Genomic DNA, 21,855 nt, shown 5'->3' on the forward strand with positions numbered 1-21,855 from the left:
GCCGGATACCCCCTTGGCGAAGGACCACTGAAAAGGTTTTGCCACCGCATAGAAGAACTTAGTGGGGGAAGCCGCAAAGTCAATCTGACCGGCGATTCACCTAAGGCAGATAGGCGCGCAGGTTGGGCCCAGTCTCCTCCTGATTATCAGAGTAGTTTTTGGGCAAAAAGTTTCTAAGTCCTCAGTTTTGGAATTCGGCCATTTGAGCAACTTTAGCAGCACAACCAAGGATCCAGGACTGGTGGGACACCACTTCGGGGTCAGGATTTACTCAGGCTGTGTCCTGGTGAGAGTTTGGTGTGAACCTTTTGTGATACTGGTGCTCTGAACAGGATGCCAGCAAACTAGCCCCTGGAGTCACTCTGGTAGTCCTGGCTGCAGGTGAAGCAATATGACTCAAAAGCAGGGCTAGCCTCTAAGGGTTCAAGCAGACAGCAAAGCTGTCCTCACAGCTACAGCAAAGCAGTCTGGTAGAGTGCACAGTAGATTGCAGCAGCAGGCAGTCCTCTGAGAAACCTTCCGCAGTATAGGAGTGAACTAAAGAGTGGGTCTGTAGGTCTTATTCTTATTCTCTGGTGCCCTTGTTCTGGAAGGTTGTAAAAGCTTCTAGAAAGGTTCTTTGAGGTACACGGAATTTCCTGCCTCCCCTGGCCTGCCTCCTAGCTGGCTACAGTGAAAATGGGTAGGTGTTAGGTCCTTGGTGTGAAGGCAGAGAACAACCTATTCCGTTGCAAGTGGGGCTGTGCTCAGCTCTGCGCGCCCATCCTTCCAGGAAATGGCCCATTCTGGCACACCTAATCCCTCTATTGTGTGACTGTCTGGGAGGAATTCACAATGTCCAACTGTCAGCTACTCCCACTCTTGTCACCCAAGACAGGGTGTAGGCACTAAGAACAAAGGGCAAGAAAATGACAACTAAAAGTGTCAATTTCAAGAATGCAAGAATTTTTTTTTTGACTTTACCATTAAAGAGGATGTATCATTACAAGTCCATAGATAACAAACATGATATAGCTACCTGCTCCTAATTGGAAATTGCAGCGTTTTAAATGTAGTAAGTAATCCCTAATATTATCTCATGGGAGGGGTAGGCCTCACAATAGCAAAAAACAAATGTAGAACATTTTCCTTACCAGGACATGTAAAACTTACAAGTACATGTTCAACCTTTGAATTACACAGCACCCTGCTCTAAAGGATACCTAGGGCTTAACTTAGGGGTGCCTTAGATGTAATAAAAGGGGAGTTTAAGGTTTTGAAAGGGGGTTTAAATGGCAAGTCAACATGTCAGTTCAAAACTGCATTCAGGCAGCAATGGATTCTTGGGACATGTTTTAAGGTGCTACGTAAGTGGGTGGCACAATATGTGCCTCAGGGCCACTGGTAGCATTTAATTTATTGGCCCTGGGTACATGGTGTATCACTTTACAAGGGTATCACTCTACAAGGGACATATAAGTAAATTAAATATGCCAATCAATCCTTGTTTAGGGGAGTGAGCACAAGCACTTTGCCATTGGGCAGCAGTGGTAAAGTGCACAGAGCCCTTAGGCCAACAACACCAAATTTCAGCACCAACAATGGACCACCCTGAGGCTAACAGGTCTAACAACCATCATTGGTAAAAATTTCCATATCACTTTGAACATCTCCGTATGATACTAACATGGAAGATGATGGATGCTGTCTTAAAATTGGATAGTGCTTGTGTACTTAATGATAACATGTCTTTTTCTGATTTGCCAAGAGAGCTGTGAATTGTGATCATGCCACAAGGATTCTATTCTTTCTCTATTTTGCTATGCAAGAATTGTAAATAAGAAACCCATGATTCTGGGGCTGGACCAGATTTTTGAAAGATTTCCCTTTTTTGATTTCCCTTTTTTTACAAGGGATGCTCTTTGATTGCTTTATGATTTTGCTGCTCAATTGGTACTTAGATGAATTTCTGATTTTGATTAGTTTGTATAACTTTGCATTTGAGCCTTTGTGAGATTTATTCTATATTGCTTGATTTTGGAAATGTTTGTAATAAAACTTTTCACTGATCTTGGACTCAATTATTGAGTGGTCCCAATTACTTATAATTATTACACTGCTTTTGGGGAGGGTGCCTTTTTGAGCAAGATCAACCCAGGGAAGTACTGCATGAGGTAAAAATGTGGATGATTTGAATTTCGGGGTGCCCTGAATTGTGGGTATGACTCTGCTCCCACATGTATGAGTAATACAATGCGTCATGCTATATTAGAGGTTAAGGGAAAATATAGCCTAGATTTTGATTGTGAAGCATGGTGAGTCATCCATCTTTCAAAAAGGGGAAAATGAATTGTGAAGAAGAATTGGAACAAAAGGTGCAGGGAAAATAGTGGATTTAAAATGTTCTTGTAACATGACTTTAATGCTGAATTCTATTCTTTTCCACAGGTCATTCACCTAAATGTGTCAATTAGGATAACATTTACATAGCAGAGAAAAAAAAAACATATATATTGAGGGTGGCATTTTATTGACTTACTTTCCCCAAATCTGAGAGGTGCACTTGAAACACGTGCCCAAAACTTCTGGCTGCAATGTCTCTGTAAACCAGGAACTGAGGATCATTTACACCATTACACAGCCCGGTAGTCAAAAAGAAAATCTAGACGAGACAAAATGAGTCATAATCAAAATGTTCCCATTTAAATTGTTTTCACTAATCAATACATGTCTAGTTAGAGTACTTAATACAATAAATATCTATGTATAGAAAAAACGAAATTCGGGCCATACCTGGGAATGAGTAGTGTTGATTAATGAATATACATGATCCAATATCTCAAGGTCGTTATAGTCCTTTGCAGAAGCATCTGTGAGAACGAGTATGAAAGAATGAGGTGGAGAAGTCATCAGAGCCAGTTCAAGTCCATGAATGGCCAGTTCCGGACAGTCACCACCGCCAGTTGCATCAAGCATATTGAAGAAGGCGGAGAACTCGCTTACTGAAGTTGTGTTGTATTTGGGACCAACACCTGAATAAAAGGAAAAAAATCAATGGATGACTTATATTGGCTGTGCCACTGCATCTTCTCTAATCTAATGTTAAGACATACTTGTGAAAAGGAACTGTTCAAGACATTGATTAAGTGAACATCCTGCTTCATCATACCAGCCATTACATATAATGTGGATCCTACCTCCAAGACATTCCCATTCTACTAATTCTGAAAATGTTAACTCCAACACAGATTCTACCAATGGGGTTTGCATTCTCAGACTCCTCCAGTGGTTGCTTTTCGTCACTAACTTTACACTGTTTAGGATCTAGACTCACTCTGTTTTAATTGTAAATGTATTTATGTAGCGCTTACTAACGCTAACAAGGCACTGAATCGCTTTTCAGAGAGTCACGCGTTACTACGGAACCCAAAAAGAATTGATGGTGGATTAGTATAGGGAAATATGTGTTTATTTGAGCAGTGGACATGCAAGTCTGTTAGTTTGTTTGAATAGGATAATAGGGGGATAGAAGAGGGAAGAGTCTGGAAAGTGTTATTTGGGAGATCATAGTAGTAAGATGAGGCTTGGAATGAGTAAAAGGAGGGATGGAGGAGGGAAGAGTCTCTAGAAAGGGATTTTTGGAAATCATAGTAGTAAAATGAGGGCTTGGATGAGTCAAAGGAGGGATAGGAAGGTTGCTTGGGAGATCATAGTAGTAAAAGTAGGTTTTGCTGGGCCAAGGAGGGCTAGAGAGGGGAAGAGTCTAGAAAGGTTTATTATGGAGATCATAGAGGTTTTAGATTAGTCAGAGAATGGAGGTAGAGGATATATTGAGAAAGGTATCGGGTAAAACAGAGTAATGCATTGGAGAGTCAAAGGTGTTTTTTTTTTTTTTTTACTTTTTCTACAGTAGGAGTAAAGCCAAAAATATATAGATACATAACTACATAGAAATGGTATACTGTTAATGTCTTGGCCCCAGTGACCAAAGTTGATTTGAGATATGGGAGCCTCCTGGGTGCAAATCTCAGGTCGGAGGTTTTCTCCACTGCTTTGATGATCATAGGCTAAAACCTATGGTCAGGAGAGATATGGGACAGAGGCTCCTGTGCACATACAAGTAGCAGTCAGGAATCCAAAGTGATTCATACTGTTTCTTTCTCAGAAAAAAGGTAAGGTGGTTGTTATGGACTGTAGTGCAGATGTGGAGCTCTCTTTTCAGCCCTTTGAGTAATGCTCATAAGGAGTCAGGTATTCTTGGAGATGCAAAAGTAGCTCTTCTGGTTCATCTTTCTCACCTCCTGTCTAAATGCATTGGAGGAAGCACACAAAGTACTCTAAGAAAGAAGTTTCTTTACTCTTAAATTTTTTTAGAAGCCTTAGCGAAGGCACTGACTGGCAAGAAGAAAAAGATAAAGCTTGTTAACTACTTTAGTACAGTTGATGAGACGTTTCTGTCATAAGCTCTACTTCTGTAGTTTGAAAAGGAAGAGTCTCTTCTTTCAAGCAATGTCTCTCATAAAAGGCCAGACAGCGATCCCTGACCAGTAATCCTCACTAGGGTCCAGGGAGATATGTTTTTGGCCTTGAGGGTTTGGTCACTCATGCAGGTGTTGAACCCTACATGGTAACCAATTCATTTTTGAAGTTTTATTTTCTCAGTTGAGGCCGAATGGGCTGCTTGCATTGGGCGATCAGCTCTCCTAGGGTTAATTGTGGCTCGCCTTGCCCAGGGTTTTTTCCTCACATTTTTTTTAATGAATCTTCTCGAATATGTGGGTATCCACAAAAGTCTACCCAGCTTTCCCACACTTCCCTTGACAGAGACATAGACCCACTTGTGTGGCTAGACCTAGAGCCCATGCTAGGCATGGATGAAAACTGTGGCTTCAGATTTTCCAACACTGGTGGTTAATTTGTGTGCAGACCATGAGATGTTTAAAAAGATGAAACACTTACTGGGGTGTAAATTGTTTCCCTTTGGGTATGTCTCAATTTTAAGCAATGATGAAGAAAAGGGATGTTGAGGAACTTCCAGGATCATTTATTTGTAATGGACATTATTCCTAAAACTACTCTTTCTGGTCATTATCCTGAAGCTACCCAGGAGAACTCGTAGTCTTTGGCTCAATGAACAGATTGCTTATTTTTGTGGAGATTTTTAAAATGCACCCCTTTAAAAGCCACCCACCTTGAGTGTGCAGGGCAAGCATATTATGCACTAGCAGCAGGGATCCTTGTCTCAAAGATGGCCTCTTTCTAATGTATAGGTGCTATGATGAGGAAGAATAGGAATAGGAGTATTGGGTCCGGACAGTCCCCACATTTTAAACAAAGATTTCTCAGTCCATTGCAGAGTTATTATTTCCCTGCAGATGTCTTAGTTCCCTCCAGATTATGAACATTTGGCCAAATTTCAGCAGATTTGTGAAATTTTGAACAGTACTCAAAGGTATTTAGGTAGAAAGAAAGTGGTCTGAAACATCAAAAAGAAAGAAGGAATGAAAAGGTCATTGGGGCAGAGCCAGGGTAGCACCTATTAACTTTGTCTATCAACACTGCAGGATTTGACTGAGGTACTCATTGATTCTAATAGCAACTGAGCTGAGATTTAAAAGGGACTGAATTATTGGCACCTACATAGTGGCTCTTTACAGGAAGCCACCCAGCCCAAATCACACAGTTACCAGAAAAGCATAAATGACCAGTGCTTAATTTGTAAAATAATTAGTGCCAGTGCCCAAAGCGCTGCTCAGAAGTCCAGCTGACATGATTAAATGTCAGTGTGCCAAATAGCAAGTCAGCGTAGTCCTGAATCCACCTCAGGCCTCCTTAAACCCCTGCTAGACGTAGCCTGTGCCTTTATCTCACTCTTGCAGGGTTCTACTTGCTCCCTTGGTGACAGTTTTTCTGTCTTTCTCTTACTCCTTCTTTCCCATTTGTTAGTTGCTCCCTTTCTTGATCTTGGGAAATGTCTGACGAGGAACAATAAGTGTTGGTCCCCAAAAATGAGTGGACAACCACTGGCTTAAATTAAGTACTGTAAATGATTGAAGCAAGCATCTGTAGCCTGTCAGCAGCACATCAAATCACTTAAAGTCTGCTGAGAGAAAGTGTGAGTGGTGGAGATATGTGAGGATGATGGAGGCCTTGACACTAGATCACAGAAAGGGTAATTGAGGAAAGACTTAGGGGCCAATTCTGATCCGGGTCGAAAGGGCACTGAACGCGATCCGGCCGGAAAAACTACGAGCCGTACGCGTGTTTTCCGCCCGACTCGTACAGCTGTACGAGCGAGCAAGAACGATGCGAGCTACATGAAATTCACCGACCGAGTCGTTTCCGGGTCCGAACCGCTCCGTACGTCTCGGTCGTAAGCTAACCCTGGCGTGCAACAGATGCAATTTACTACCGAGTCGGTACGATGCACGCGTCGGACAGCCTGTGCGAGCCGGAGTGTCCGGCTCGCAAAACGTCTAGGTGGTTGCCTTTGGGGGTCTACGTTGGACCCCCTGTCAACCGCAGCCCTACCACTCGGACACAGGGGGAGACCCAAGGGTCCCCCAACACAGGCATGTACGGTGTGGCACCAACGCGTACCCACTGTAGGAGGCGCCCTTGCGCGAGACGTACCCATTCAGTCAATGGGAGCCCATGTACGCGTCGCACGACCGGCTCCCGTTGACTAAGGGTGGGCGACAATTTCCGTTCCGCTCACGGAAATTGAGAAAATTCGACATTTTCGCGTTCCGCGCGGTATGCGAAAATGTCGAAACTTCCGCGATCCGCGAGGGAACGGAAGTTGTCGCCCACCCTTAGTTATCAGAATCATCATACAATTTGTGCCACATCACAGTGTGCAGCCATCTTCAAGGCATAAAGTCTGCCTCGCCCAACGGTGTCCACCATGGGTCACGGAACCCAACACAAATCTCCAAAAATCCAATTGGTCGCACACTGCTCGTCCTACCAGCGTGTTACCCCAAAGCATTGTGGTCCATGAAGTGAGCATTAGCGAGTGCGCCTCTGCCAGAGTCTTAAGCAAAAATCAATGTCGCGTTGGCCATCCCTGGACACGTGTTTCGAGGTTGTTGCCTCTCATCAGCAGGGAATAGGCATGTGTGTAGGGTTGCTGCGTAGGCTGCCAAAAAAAATTTCTCAGGTCCGGTACCACTCGTGGCACGCAGGTGTGTAACCATGAGCTCGTCAGCCCCACCGGCTCAAGGGAGCCTGAATATAAACAAAAATCCAATTGGTCGCACACTGCTCGTCCTACCAGCGTGTTACCCCAAAGCATTGTGGTCCATGAAGTGAGCATAAGCGAGTGCGCCTCTGCCAGAGTCTAGCAGAGTGCGGCCAATCGGATTTTTATGGAACCCAACACCGCTGATTGACATGAGGAGCAGCAGGGTCCATCTTTTCTCTGCCTTGCTGCCTCCTGCCACCTCCAGGGTGCAAGGTGTCCTCTGCCAGTGCGAGATGCAGGATCCTGCCCGACACCCCTAAGCTGTAGTTTTTGCCATCTTTGTGAAATGTATTGTATGTGCAATCACAGAATGTTATTACCGCTGGACCCAGTTTATACAAACTGCACAAGTGCAAAATGGACGAAGCATTCACAGAAATCATCTTGCTGCTCGTGTTGTAAGAAGAACAGTGCACAGATGTTCCAAACTTGTGTAGTATTTATAAATAAAAATGGAGTGAACTGATTTGGCCTCACACTTAGTTTCATGGTTCACATTTTAAAACTAGAAAACAATGCTAACGCTGAGTTTAGGGAGCAGGATGCGCCCCTGTGTAAAGAGCTTTAATGCCTCGGCAGGGGTACTAAGCGCTACATAAATGTACTTACAGTACAATACAAAATTATTTAACTGCTTCTTATTATGTAAATACAGAAAAATATGAACAAATTCAGTTTGGTCCCGACTCCCAACATACTTTTTTTGTATTTGTGCTGCAGTCTGCAGGCTGCATACACAGTTTGATCTCTTCCATTTCAAAGACAGTGCAAAATATAATTTGCCCCAGGCCTAAGCTGTAAATAAATTCTTACTGCCATTGGGAGCTATTCAGAGGCAGCGTGGTGAGCCTGATATCTAAAATTTGTGAAAGTATTTTTACAGGATGGTACCTCTAAAAGGTCTGTTAGGGTCAGGTCAGTGAAGTGCCAGTAACCTGTTGGGCTTATGTCTTACTCCCACTAATAATTTCTGTATGTTTATAATTTCTCGAAGTGCTTTGAGGAGGATAGGACGTGTTAAGGCACTTCAAAATATGTATATCACGCTATTGCACCTCTGATCTGAAAGGGTTGGAGCTCTAGAAAGAGCAATCTTTTCTAGAGGTCCCTGAAGGAACCCACTCAACTTGGCGCCAGGTCCAGTTGACGTCTGTCGTCTATGGCTGCAGTCTCGCGCATCAGTACTGTCAGGTCTGAGCGTGGGCCGCACAGGCTGTGGAGAGACGTTCACTTATGCGTTTCAGGCCTCGCTCGGCGCGGTAATGTTTGCCTCCATCATTCAAGCCAACAAATGATGCGAAAACTCGGGATTTGTTTGTGCTAACGATTCAAGCAGAAAGGACTCTAAGGTAACCTTCCGGGGCCCCCACCGTGCCCTTCTCTCGCCCTATCCGGTGATCACCTGATGGCGGCGGGAGTGTGGGACGTCGCGGTTTTGGTCAGTCCTGGTGGCACCGAACCCTTCCCTAACCTTAAGCGGGCCTTTGAAGATGTTGGCGTTACGTTTCCAGGCCTTTCTGAACATATGCTTTACAAGTACTGCCGAAGTGTAATGTTATAGTTGAGTTTAGTGAACTGATTCTTTGAGCAGTCAGTCCTGTACTGAAAAGCTAGCGCTGCGACACCATTAGGATTATTACAACAATGTGCAGACACATATACATGTTGGGATAGATGTATATTTATTGATCTAACCAGAAACTAGGAACAGTTGAACACTCTGTCAAAAGATAAATGATGGTGATTTTAATTACAAAACGTGACCGTCATGTTGTCTCTTTTGGGTCATGCGTGAATCTATGATTCTCTACAATGCAGCGGAAGGCACGCAGGCTTGGCGCAGGTGCCCTTGATTCTGCAACGGGGGCTGAATTTCTTCCAGCATGAGCTTTAGGAATGTCTGATGCACTGTCCCCGGAAAGGTCATTGAGACGTTGCACAAAAGAGCTGGGATCGTAATAAGAAGCACCATTCTAGCAATTTCCATATCAAGCCCTCTATCAAGTTATCTGTAAAATATCAGCTGTTCGGAACTGAAGCTAAGCAGTTACACACCCTTGGGGAAAAAACAATAAACAAACAGAACGTTAATAACAAGGCGAATATTTTTTTCATTCTGTCAGATACAACAGGAAGTGACATTTTATTTTTTGTTGCAACATTTCCAGATCCATTTTTTAGAAACAGGTGCACACTAAACACACAGTTCGAAAAAGTCTTGATTTTATGAAGAAATTCCTCCAATAATCTTTTAATCTGCACAGTCTCTTTAAATAAAAAAAAAGCCTTTGGAAAAACCTCCACTGGTGGAAATTGGCCTTTCGTAGCTCGTTGAGTAGAGGTATTGCACAAAACGGTGGCATCTTCTTGGATAAATATGCAGGGCAGGATTCATTCTGGCCCGACGATGCTCCAGTCCGGTCCCAAAAATTCAACCTCAACAGGAAGCACTTATACTGAATTTGACCTTCAACTCGGGCACCTGCTTTATTTATATCTGTAAGTTTTACAGATATAAATAAAGCAGCACAAAATCTCCGCGATCACGTGAAATTTCGCGTGATCGCGGAGATTTTTTGCCGTTTTGCGAAAGGCACTTTCACAAATTCCGCCCACCCTTACCATTGACTTCTATGGGAGTCCGACCGAACCGAGTCCGGCAGCATACGGCCGCATCGTACTCGCTCGGTCGGACTGCAGGACTCCGGCTCGGTCGGAAAACACTCTGGATCCGGCTCGGTCGGAGTGCTTTCCGACCCGGACAGGACTCCGGCTCGGTCGGAAAACAATGCGGATCCGGTTCGGTCGGAGTGCTTTCCGACCCGGATCGGAATCGGCACCTTAGAGTGTAAGAACCCACAGGCTTTTTTCACAAATTGCATGTTGTAGTACATAACGTATAATTACTTACTTACTACCTAAATGCAATTCACAAACCTACTGGGGCTATTCAGAGAGGTAACTTACACATTTGAGTTTGTTACTTGTGAAAATTTACTCTTACTCTACTCTTGGCTATTCTCCATTTATGAGTGTAAATTTACTCAAAAGTGTAGACTTACATATCTCTACTCTCTGAAACAGTGCATTAAGCCAAATGTGTCAAGTGTGAGTTACCACAGGCAAAAAGGAGCAGTAGAAAGTCCAGCACCCTACATGGACAACCACTGATACTGCAACACCCTTCAACAGAAAATAATGGAGATAGGTGCTTACAATAGTAGCCCACAGGAAATTATTTTAAATTAAATTAACTTATTTCAGCTTTTAAAAAATATCTATAAAATTAATTTAATGGTAACAAAATAAATATAACTAAAAAAGAAATATTGTATATGATGAACTATTTTAATAATTTAATTAAAGCTTTAAAAACATAATGTTAATTTAACATATTATGTTTAAATTATTCTAATATTTAATTCAAACATACGTTTTACATTAAGATACACGTGTAAAATAATATACAGTATTATTTAAAATGAAAATATGTTTAACATTTGTCAAAGTTTAATACATTTTTTAATTTTCCCTATACTTTACCATTGAGAGAGCACCACCTGGTGGCATATATCGCCTTGGAGTAAAATATAGGGAAAACTAAAAACGTTTATTAAACTTAAAAATGTAAACATATTTCATATTGAATGATAATGTAAATTACATTTTCAGATTTATGAAAGAATGCTACAGCACTATTTACTTAATTTAAATTTAAAATACATCTATTTTGAAAAAATAGATTACATATAAATTATTTTACCATGTTTAAAATCCTACCTAAAGCAAAAAATATATATAGTTGTATTATGTATTATTAATTAATAAAAGTGATTATAGAAATAATTATTAGTAATTTGATTATTATATGTAGACATTCTCCTTTTCCAATGGTTTTTTGATTGTCTGCACTTATGCAATGCTATCACCCTCTAGAGGTCCTCTTCAATGGCCAAGAGGAGAACATTTTCTTCTTTTTTTTTTCTTTTAAAAGGGACATCAGCCTGGTATCTCGGTAACTTCTGCTTCTGGGAACTAGGTTTAGGTTTAGTTCATGGTATTGCTGCATACTAGACATTAGTTTCTGTTGGTAGTTTCTTTTTTTCCATCTGGTCACTCTTGCCTTTTTTTTATTTGTGTTCACTCAGAGACAATGCTCCCATCTGTGTGGACTTTGTGCTCTATGACTGCATCTGGATTACTCTGATACTTTTCGGTTGGAAAGTCCATATTCAAATCTGATCATAATAGTAATCTAAGGGACGTAAGTTAATATTATGATCAACTTTGAACTGTTAGTTAGGACGATTCTTGCTATGCTTTATTGTCTTGAAAGTATGCAGTCCATGCATCAACTACTATAGGGGCATCTTGGAGAGACTTGCAAGAGGTCTTCATGTCCAAACCTTTGTGCTTAACCTTGATATACAATTAATCTATCTACATTGTGGGCTTGCATTTGGGAATCACCTTTCACTGGATTGGATTCCATGTTCATTCAAGACTTTTGAATACATGTTGCGTGTGTATTTGTGCATGTGTTAGTTTTATTGTATTCAAGAGAGTAATAATGCATTGCCTGTGATATGTTGATTGTTGTGGGTAGTATCAAAAATCTGCTACTGTATTTTCTTTTCTTATGAGGCTTACAACAGCAATATCAGTATTTAGTGGCAGCTAATTTTCAATACAGAAAACTCTACTCTTGTGCATAACTGTCCTTAGCTTTCCTCCATCCACTCACTAAGTTGCATATGCCTGGAAAAATCTTGGTACAATAAACCAAATGTTCTCGATGACACAGTTGATAAATATATAGGTAAGCCAGGAATTTGTTTTTTTAAAGGCAAAGGGGATGTTTAGTGCTTACTCAATATGAGAGTGAGTCCGCACAGTAGACTTTGCATCTTTTTTTTTTTATCTCTGCCCTTTTACAATAAAGAGCAGAAACCTAAAACTGCATTTTCTTTTTATCTGTCTTTGTCATAAACAATTTTGAATGCCCCCTGTTACAGTTAGATAGATAGAGTAAAATGTAAATGTTTTATTAATATTATTTAGCACATTCTCATTATTCATATGATTGGATGTACTCACCTGTCATTATTCATCTATAGTTGCACCATGCAACTAACTCCCACTAGTGTCTAGAGGACCACTGGAAAAACCGTACTATGGAAGGTCAGTGTGTCTGCTTCCTCTTGCCTGACATGGGAATTGTTGTTATGGAAAGAGTCAGCTCATGGTGGTAGTCAGCAAGCTTTATAAAGTCAGTGGGGACGTTGCTACCACAATACTGTAATGGTGTGTTCTGCTAGAAACAGGTTCTAGTGCCAGGTGTCCCATGTCCCGAAAGCAGATCCATTGCAGGATACCTGCCATAACAAGTAGTAAAGGAAAATCCAAGCACTAAATCTGAAATCAGTGATGAAAGAGGACACAGGCATTTCCAAACACCTGATAATAACAGCAGGTTGTACAGCACCTCCAACAGATCGTGTCTTCATGGGAACTTAAGAACATCATTATTCTGGCAATAGTCATTTCTTTGGAAGAACTTGGAGCTTGTGATCCAATGCTCCTGCCTGTCCCCGAACTCGTTGAAGAAGCAAGTGCTGGTGTCCTGGAAGAGGAAGCCAGTGAAGAGCCCTACCTGAATGTGTTCTGTTACCATTTCTTAGAGCTGTGAGCACCACAATCCTAAGAGAATTAAAAGACCATTAAGAAGTCTGTCTAAATGAGGTTCCTTGCAAAAACAGCTATTGAGTTTCTAGGGAGTGCTCAAGTTAGATTTCCTAGAGGCCATTTGTTATCAAACATCTTTATGGCACTGGGTTATACAAGGCAAAACAATGCAAAGATGAGAAAATGACTATGTTGTGTACCTGCAACGGCCTGAATTTTTTAATCGGTTTAGGGACCTGTGCAATCTTTATGAAAACACTTGTTTAATATGTTCCATAATGGTTAAGGTGCCATATTTGTTGATACTCATAGTGGAGGCATTGCAAAAACGTTGAGTGGCCTTTTTGGAGGATGGATACAAGCAGACTTGCAATGCCAGCAAAACAGTCACCTATAAAATCTTCAAAGAAAAAGTGTAGTTAGGAAGTGTAGTTAGGAATAAATCATAGAAGAGTGTTTTCAGTTCTTTTGTAGAAGACTGGGAAATATCAGTTTCAGTGGATCTTCCAGATAATCTGCAACCATTACTGCATGGTACTTTGGGGCATTTTTGTAAAATATCACCTTTGATGAATTTCTGTCCAAAATGTGTATTGCAGAGGAAAAAAACTGTTTAAAGTTGTGCAGTCAGACCTGAGAAATAACAAAATTTGGCCAGTCCTACAAACGAAAGAAATTAAACGGATGCATGTCACTTTATTTCTAACCTAAAAGATCACTGGAGGACTGCATTCTTTCATGCACTCAAGGAAGTGACCAAGTTTAGACTATTTCTTCCTCTAAAGATGAACCCTTCGTAGGCTGTTCCTGGCCTTTCTGGTCCTTGGAGACTTGTTAATTAATGCTGTTCATCACCATATGTTGTGTTTTTCAAGGAATTAGCACTTGGTCTTGTGTCAGTTGATCACTTACTCAATTAGGTTCTGGCATCACTGGTGGCAGTGCTGCATGAGTGACAGTACAAGTACAAGTGGTTCCTAACCCTGATGATTAGATGTTTGCGGTTTCCAGTGAATGATTGCAAATTGATGTCTATAATTTCAAACCCCTTTTTTGTATGTTTTCCAATGGTTTCCAGCATCATAGTAGTATAATATCATGATGCAGTTATTTTGTGGAATCCAAGAAGCTATGAAATGAGGCCTATTGAAGAACCAACTCTTCAACAGAGTGAATGAAATCCTCTCAAGCCAATGATACGAACCACCAATACGAATCAGCAAGGATAGGGAGGAAAGGTTCACAGGAAATGAGAGACCTTGGAGGCCTTTGAAGTAACCAAATTGCTAAATCTATTACCCATTTCTACAGTCTCAAGGGTTGGCCAATTATTAGAAGGTTTTGGGCCTACTGCTGAGGATGGACCATCAGGTTGTCTGGTTCTATATCAACAGATATGAAGATAAAAGTTCTATCTCTGGTGAGGCTGAAGCAAAAGATATGTGCTTTGTGGCAAAGAGCAGCTTAAACAGTAGTGAAAATAACAGGAAGGGTAATTGGGCTTGCCAACTGTGACTGCTGCTATTTACTATTCTCAGTACCCTACTACCCTGCAATGCACCAAATTTATTAGCCTGAGGGAACCAATGGATAAATATTTTTTGCTTCAGAAGCAACTGAGCTTCTCTCATCTGTCTGTTTCCATACTCCATATCCACGCGTAGTAGAACAGATGAAACCCTTACCCCAGGTCTTGGAGCATTTCTGTACATTTTTCCCCTTTGCCTGTTCTAGTAAAGGTACTAACAAGGTTTGCCTGGGACAGAGTGGAGGTATCCCCAATGCAACCTTCAGAGACCTTTGTTCCCTCCTCTCAAGTGTCTGGCACAGGGTCCTTCTTGCAGGTTTCCCCTGACCCTTTCTCTCTGTATCAGCTTCTACTTTCAGCTTGTGTTGTAGTAACTTCACATAGGGGGCTGGAGATTAAAAGTTCCGGTAGACATGGTGTTCCAGAGAAGTTACATTGTGTATTCAACAGTCCATAAAACTTTCCTACTAAAACTATGTGTGCGTCATCGGGACATTGTTCCTCATAGTTCCTCATAGTGCATTAGAAATGTCTTCATCCAAGTGATTGTGATCCAATTCATTTTCTTGAATTCCTCAGTGGTGTGTTTTTTCCTGACATTGGCTCTATCTTTACTAAGATATCTGTGGCCTTTAATTAAGTGCCTGTTGCTCCACTTTACATTATTCTGTAGTGTGTAATGCACTGATATTGTGGATGGACCCATACATTTCTGTCTAGGTGTTCACTGTATCCTTTTTATGGTGCTCAGAACCTTGATAAAGAAAGCTGAATTTATTAGCATTCATTTAATACTTACTTTTAGTGTCCAATGAGCACATACTCCAAGCCCAATCACTGCATTTTATTTGTCCTCCAAGAGAATATCATTGCCTTAACTCTGCATGCAGATCAAGTGTTGTAGGCTATAGTGAGACAGTGGAGGCAGTTGAATTTAGGTACTTGTGGCCGTAAATCCCTTCTTCGAATGAAGCAAGTGAGTGAAGTGAAGGTGTAGAACTCCTTGCGAAAGGTTGGGGGGTCTCCCCCTGAGCAAGGGTTGGAAAGTAACAAGACACTATGGCACATTGTACAGCACAATTGTCTCATAAATTGGGTACAAATCCGTAGACTCTGAAGGAACACTTAAAACTTGCTTAGCAAGCCTTACCACCATGAGGAGTGGTGGAAAATACACTCTCAAAGAAACCATTAAAATAATAGTGGCAAAACAGTGGATTTGTTATTTCCCCCAAAAGTTGGATAACAGGCTACATATATTACAATCATGAAAGAAAATTTGGTTTTGTAGACACACGTAGCCTATTAGTTTTCAAAATGCAGAGAGCATCTTGTTCGCTCCATTTTCACATTTAGCCCCTTCCTAGTAGACTCTCAGTCATATGCTATGGCTGGGACTCTAGATGGAACAGACATAATCAACAAATTATAGTTTATACAAAGGTCACCACCACAAGCCCTGGACAGCACAGTGAGACAAACCATACAGGCATACATGGCAGTACTACTGATCAATTACAAAGAGACTGCATGATCAGACAGCAGGCAAATTACACCAATCTTACATGCCCAGGGTTTAGAGAGCACCAGTTATAATACAATAAAAGCAATATCTACATAGATGGTAAAATGTATCCATGCAATCATGATATACCAACCATGGCAGTGATTGAGCAGGATTTTCTTGAAATAAAACCTGCTCGGATTGAACCCCTCTGTGTGATAAATGCTAATCAAGAAAATGCGTGAAACTAATAAAATAAGAAAACTGTGCAAGCGTGTGTTGGGAGTATTAGAGTGGGCTGCAAATGAACATGACTAATGTAGAAAATTGTCAAAAGTCGAGAGTTTATTTTTCACTAAAAGTTAGAAAAACAATGTGCAGCGCGTAAAGAAAAGAAAACAAATGAAAGCATTCAAAGTGCGTTTAATAGTAGAGTTTTATAAAATGATAAATAACACATGTATTTGTTTTCCCTTGAACGTGCTTTTCTGCTCTGCGTAGAAGGCCTCAGAATCTTTTAGCTGTGTGTTCAGTTCTTTGCGTGCCTCTCAGGATTGCCAAGGTTGTGTGGAGGAAAAAATGAATACAACGAAAGCGGAACTTCCTTCCAGAGCAGGCATGAGGACATTTGTAACTCAGTTTGATACTTTTGCCTGAATGAGGAATATGTACGAGTTGGGGAAGGCTGATATGGAAGTTCTACCACAGAAGGCTGAATGACCTGTATAGCTTAAAACAAAGAACTGTTGAAAATGAAGACATGTCAAAAGTGGTGTGATTCAGACACCCCTTGTTTTAGCCAATAAAATGTGTTCTCTATGTGGGGTGGATAGAATAGGGGTTGGACTTTTGTGAGTTTATGGTATAACTTCTATTAGTTAGTACGGGGGGCTATAGCGCATTTTCCACCTTTGCGAGGGGAGAAAGCTGTGACGCTGTTTCCTATATTCTATGGGCTGGCTGTTATTCTGCTGATCCTGACTCTTTGACTTTGTCCATTAACTCTTCTTGACGGGCTTAGCTTACTCTCATGGCAAGAGGGTAGCTTTTCAGATTTCTTGAACCTCAGATGTTTGGTTAGTTTGATATTCTGAATTTGCATAACTTATTTGCAAATGTCTTATTCTTTATTCTTTCATCTCTACGCCTATCCACTCACTCATTGCGCTGACATTTGAGATGTATAACTGCATTTATCTTTGCTAATGATTTTCTCTTGTGCGGTGATCTATGATTTGAGCTGTATTGTACTTGATGAGCAATCACATTATTTAGATAAAGCATTATATCTTACAAATGAGTTTGGCTTTATTAGAGTCTTTATTAGTTATATGGAATGATTATTTCTAGGGTGATATTTTGAGATTCTAATATTATTTTGCCGACCTCTGATTAACTCATAAAGAGTTCATCGCCAAAGCAAAGGATAAACAATGATGAACCAATTGGTAAGTTTGATTTAAACTCACCCAGCGTGAAAGGGACTGTAGGGTATTAAATTTGAGTCCAGATGATAACATTTGTTAGTTCCTGAAACGCTGGATCAGCAGCAAGCAACTTATGGTATCAGAATGCCAAAATCTGCATGCAGTCTCCCAAACTCAGCATGAATCATACGTTAAATACCAGCTTTAAATATAGTGTTAAATTGCAGTGATTCATTTCAAATCATCAATCTGGAGGTTTGTGAAAATGCAGGAATGACAGCAATATTGCCCATAAAGATTGTTGGGTAGGGTTAATCAGCATATCCACCGAAGGCCCACAATAAGTTACTTATAGGATATTATTATGTCAGGGTCATCCACATGTCCATTGGAACGCCCAGAATATTCTGTTATTGTGCCATTATTATGTTACCGTCATGTATCCACATTTACCGACAATATATTATATATAGTCCACTTTTGGCAGTGATAGACACTTTTACTGACACCCAAATGAGTACATAAAGGTGCACATATAGTCACACCGACTTCAATTTGTGCAGTATAATGTAAATCATTTAACAACAACAAATTACAATTATATAACTTGGGCCATTGCACCACTGTTACTATAAAGAACAAAATGATGTGTGGTCTAACTCATTGAAAAGAGTGGACTAATGTTCCATGAGATACTATATACATTAAGAGCAGTGTTATCAATTTGAAAAACACAAGTCTAACTTACCTGGGTCATTAAACTCCACCATAGTGTACGTGCGTATACCACAAGGGAATTTTCTTATTATTCTGCCCAGAAGCCAGCTATTGACCACCTTCAGCTGCTCTAAATCGTCACCCATAGACCCAGTTGTATCAACCAAGTATGTCAGCGAAGATCCCTCTGAAGATACAAAAAATGTTCATATTTATTTATTTAATTTCTTTAAAAAAAGCTTCATAAAATCTGACTTAGAAATTATATTAATATATTCTTATCTAAGAAGTACCATGATCCTTTATAAAGATACATATTTCTTATTCTGTTGAAAATTATAGCAATGTACAAATGGTAATATTTTGCAACTTAATGGACCAATGTATAACAAATGTGAGCATTGAATTGCATTTCAGCTGCAGAAAAGGTCGAATTTAAGATTGGAATACCATAATCTCGATTAACAGAATCAGGAACTGTGAATTATTCTGATCACAAATTACACTTATCACCATAAAAAAAAAACTGCTGGCATACAGGATTTTTAAGCTATAGTACATGTTTAACTAGAGATGGGAACACTCGCTTTGTCACACCTCTTTGGGTTTCTCACATACATTTTGCATGGCCATTCCAAAACTCGAAACACTTATAAATGTGTCCCTACAATATCCACGAGTACATGTGGTTCCAGGATGGCAGGAGAGGAGAATGTGAATAGTTTCTACATTTTGAAATATGTTTTCCAGGTAAAGAATACAATGAAACAGTCTCATTTAAAGCCAAGTTTACAAATTACTGTAGAGCTTGTAGTCTTGTATCTCTTAGGCAGAACCCGCCTCTAGGGTAAGAGCCGCTTTAGAGAAATAAAACACTAAGGCTAGTCGACCATGGCAGACGGGCATGGCTGACATATTAGTACTTTACCTGAAGGCAAACTGCAAAACAAAGGGTCTGTTTGTGGAAAAAAAGATAACTAATGTACACTGTATGTTGGACCTCACCAAGTGGATGAAACATATATGGTCCTTTGCTCTCGGACACACTATCATACTTAGGTTGGTTTCCCCAGAAGGATTGGGCTTGAGGGGGATGGCAAAGGAGGGCCACCTGAAGCAGGGCTGCCATTTGATACCATTCTCACGGATGAGCGCCCTTCTGAAAAATGTTCTTGGCATTAGTGTAGGCCATGCCTTTGCCACCTGGAAAACTGATTACCTAACCCATAACTGAGATGGGGGGACCTAGAGGGGTGCTAATGGTATATCTGTCAATAATTGGCAATGTCTTATTTCCAACCCATTCCAACTGTACACATTACCAACACAATAATTTCTGTGGATTGTCCATTCCGTGGATAATCTAAGCAGTAAGAAGGGAGAAGGTGGAAAAAACTTGGACTCCCACAATTTTAATTTAATTATTTGAGAAATGTTGCTAATTTTGTGAATATCCTTAAAATCAGAAATCTGTACAATCTTATGAGGAAACAATAAATTAAGAAAACAAAGTGAAGAGGAAGGTAGCATCTACAAGAAAATAATTCTGATTTCAGCCCTGGAGTAAATATTAGAGTCCCATATAAAAGAAGAAAACTCAAAAGCCACAAAAACACTGGGTTACAGGTTCCTCTGCAGCACAATGTCAGAAGGGTGATGACATGTTTGACAACCATAATCAGTTTTATAAAATCTTGTCACTGTTGAATAGGCTACACTAACAGTTAAGGAACATGATTTCATATCCTGGCTCCCAAGTAAGTAATAAAAGTTGTGCGACTTAAACTGAGCTATAAACTCACTGAGCAAATCATGGTAATAAATGCAGATGATTGAAGGTCATTATGGCAAAACAAAAACATCTTGAAAATCAAATCTGAAGGGAAGACCTGCATCTGCGATGTCGTCAAAACCCAAAAAGGAGTTAATGAAATGGGCCACAACTAAACAAACCCTACATGAGTGGTTTCAGGTTTGGCAGATGGAAATTAAGGATTCAATGAGGTATATTAGACCATTGGAACGTTGGAAGCTCCATTGAAAACAATGGAGTAGCTCCGGGCTTATAATGGCTGGTATAAGACCGGAGCTCCAACATTCCAATGTTTCTTTGTGGCTGTGAACAAAGGCTTCAGGGAGCCTGAGGGGATTTCAGTCCCCTCGCGCTCCCTGAAGCCTTTGTGTAATTTGTTAGAACATTCTGCCCTCTAGTGGCAGAATGTTCTAATAGCCTTATATCCCTTCGTAGCAGAGCTATACTGGCAATTAAAGTCCCACTGCCTTGTTAAAGTCCCTTGCCTTTGGCTCGGGCCTTAAACTCTGCAGCGGGCCTTTAATAGCCCTTATAGCCCGCTAAGGCGGGCTATAAGGCTATAGTGTAAAGGAATTTAGAAGCCACTAAGGAATAGTTTCAAAGTAGTAGAAGGATTGCTAAGGCTACGAGGAGGAAGAGGTGCATCAATGTCATCCTGTTCTACAATGCAGATGTGTCTTGACCAGGTGGCAAGATACTGAGTTGTGCTATGTAGATGTTGGAATGACAAGGGGAGAAATACATAGCAGAAAAGAGGCCCAGAGTACACATTATTAAGGAAGTTTTATCTGGAGTATTGGATTCAGATGTGAGCTCTACATCACCAAATTCAAATAGTTTTCATTTCTTTTTTATTTCTGTACGTCTCCATGGCCACCTTGAGTTTCATGGCAATTTATCTCTTTCATATTTTTAGTCATGATTCTGTACACGATATACTTTGCAGAAAACATGCAGAGTCCGAAACATTAAATGTACTGATGGAAGAAATTCATTATTGATTCTCTAAGCTTTTTTCCATCACTGAGCATGTTAGAATTAAGACAGAACTACTTTGTGAATAAGGTCTGGATTGTAACTCACTTCAAGAAAGAAGCAAGCCACAATTACTTATAGAAAAGCTTTGTGCATTGCACCATTAGGACCTCATTTATGGGAAAGTGGTTTAGGGCAGCACTGCAAGTCTTCCATAAATAATGCCCTTTCGGACCTCATTTAATAGGAATTGGCGTATGACAGTGCTGCAAGTCTTCTTGCTGCATTATCCTATGCTAATGTGAAAGGACAGAAATGCACCGTATTTATGAAATACAGTGAATTCCTGTCCTTTCTCTTTGCACTGGTGCACAATTTGCTGCCTAGCACCAATGCAGGCACCCGTGCATCATAGTGCTAGGATGTCTGTGTTATGCATGCAGGAATGTTTTTGCGCAGGAAGGGGTACCTACCTGCACAAAAACAAAGAGGGGGGTTCTTCTTCTCTGAGTGCTGCAGAATGTAGCACACATGGAAACAGGAAAAAACGAGGAGAAATAAAAATATTTCTCCTCATTACTCCTGCTCTGGGGAGGCATAAGGTTTTGGTGCTGCCCCAGGTGTACGTGATTAAATAAATCTGGGGCAGCGTCAGAATCCATGGGTGTTGTGTGGGAAAATCCAACACAACGGCCATGGAATGCCTCCCTGGCCTTGCTGGCTTTTCGTGGCATAGAAAGTATTACATTCTGCAGAGAAAAAAAGTTAAATGCAAATAACAGGATTCAAATATTATGCATTTCAAAAAAATAAAAATCGCAGGGAATGCACATGTGAAATGGTTGGGCAAAAAGGAAACGTTAGTGAATCAAGTCCTTCGTAACTTCTAATACGCCTAAATATTATTTATTTCAATTTATGGAAGTCTGCATGGGAGATGATTCTGTTTTGAATTTTGAATCTCTATGAAAATATGAAAGA

General features: G+C 40.6%; 1 protein-coding gene across 1 annotated transcript in view; it reads right to left on the reverse strand.

Moving 5' to 3' along the window:
• The window catches only part of LOC146796476 (uromodulin-like), a 583,380-nt gene that overhangs the window by 478,794 nt on the left and 82,731 nt on the right, over positions 1-21,855 (reverse strand). Inside the window, exons 5-7 of the mRNA XM_085629079.1 lie at positions 18,118-18,273; positions 2,773-3,011; positions 2,519-2,641 (exon numbers count right to left, since the gene is read on the reverse strand). Of these exons, the coding sequence (XP_085485205.1) occupies positions 2,519-2,641; positions 2,773-3,011; positions 18,118-18,273 (518 nt within the window). The remainder of the gene's footprint in view (positions 1-2,518; positions 2,642-2,772; positions 3,012-18,117; positions 18,274-21,855) is intronic.

This window comes from Triturus cristatus, chromosome 10 (genome assembly GCF_964204655.1).
Source record: "Triturus cristatus chromosome 10, aTriCri1.1, whole genome shotgun sequence".
Lineage (NCBI taxonomy): Eukaryota > Metazoa > Chordata > Amphibia > Caudata > Salamandridae > Triturus > Triturus cristatus.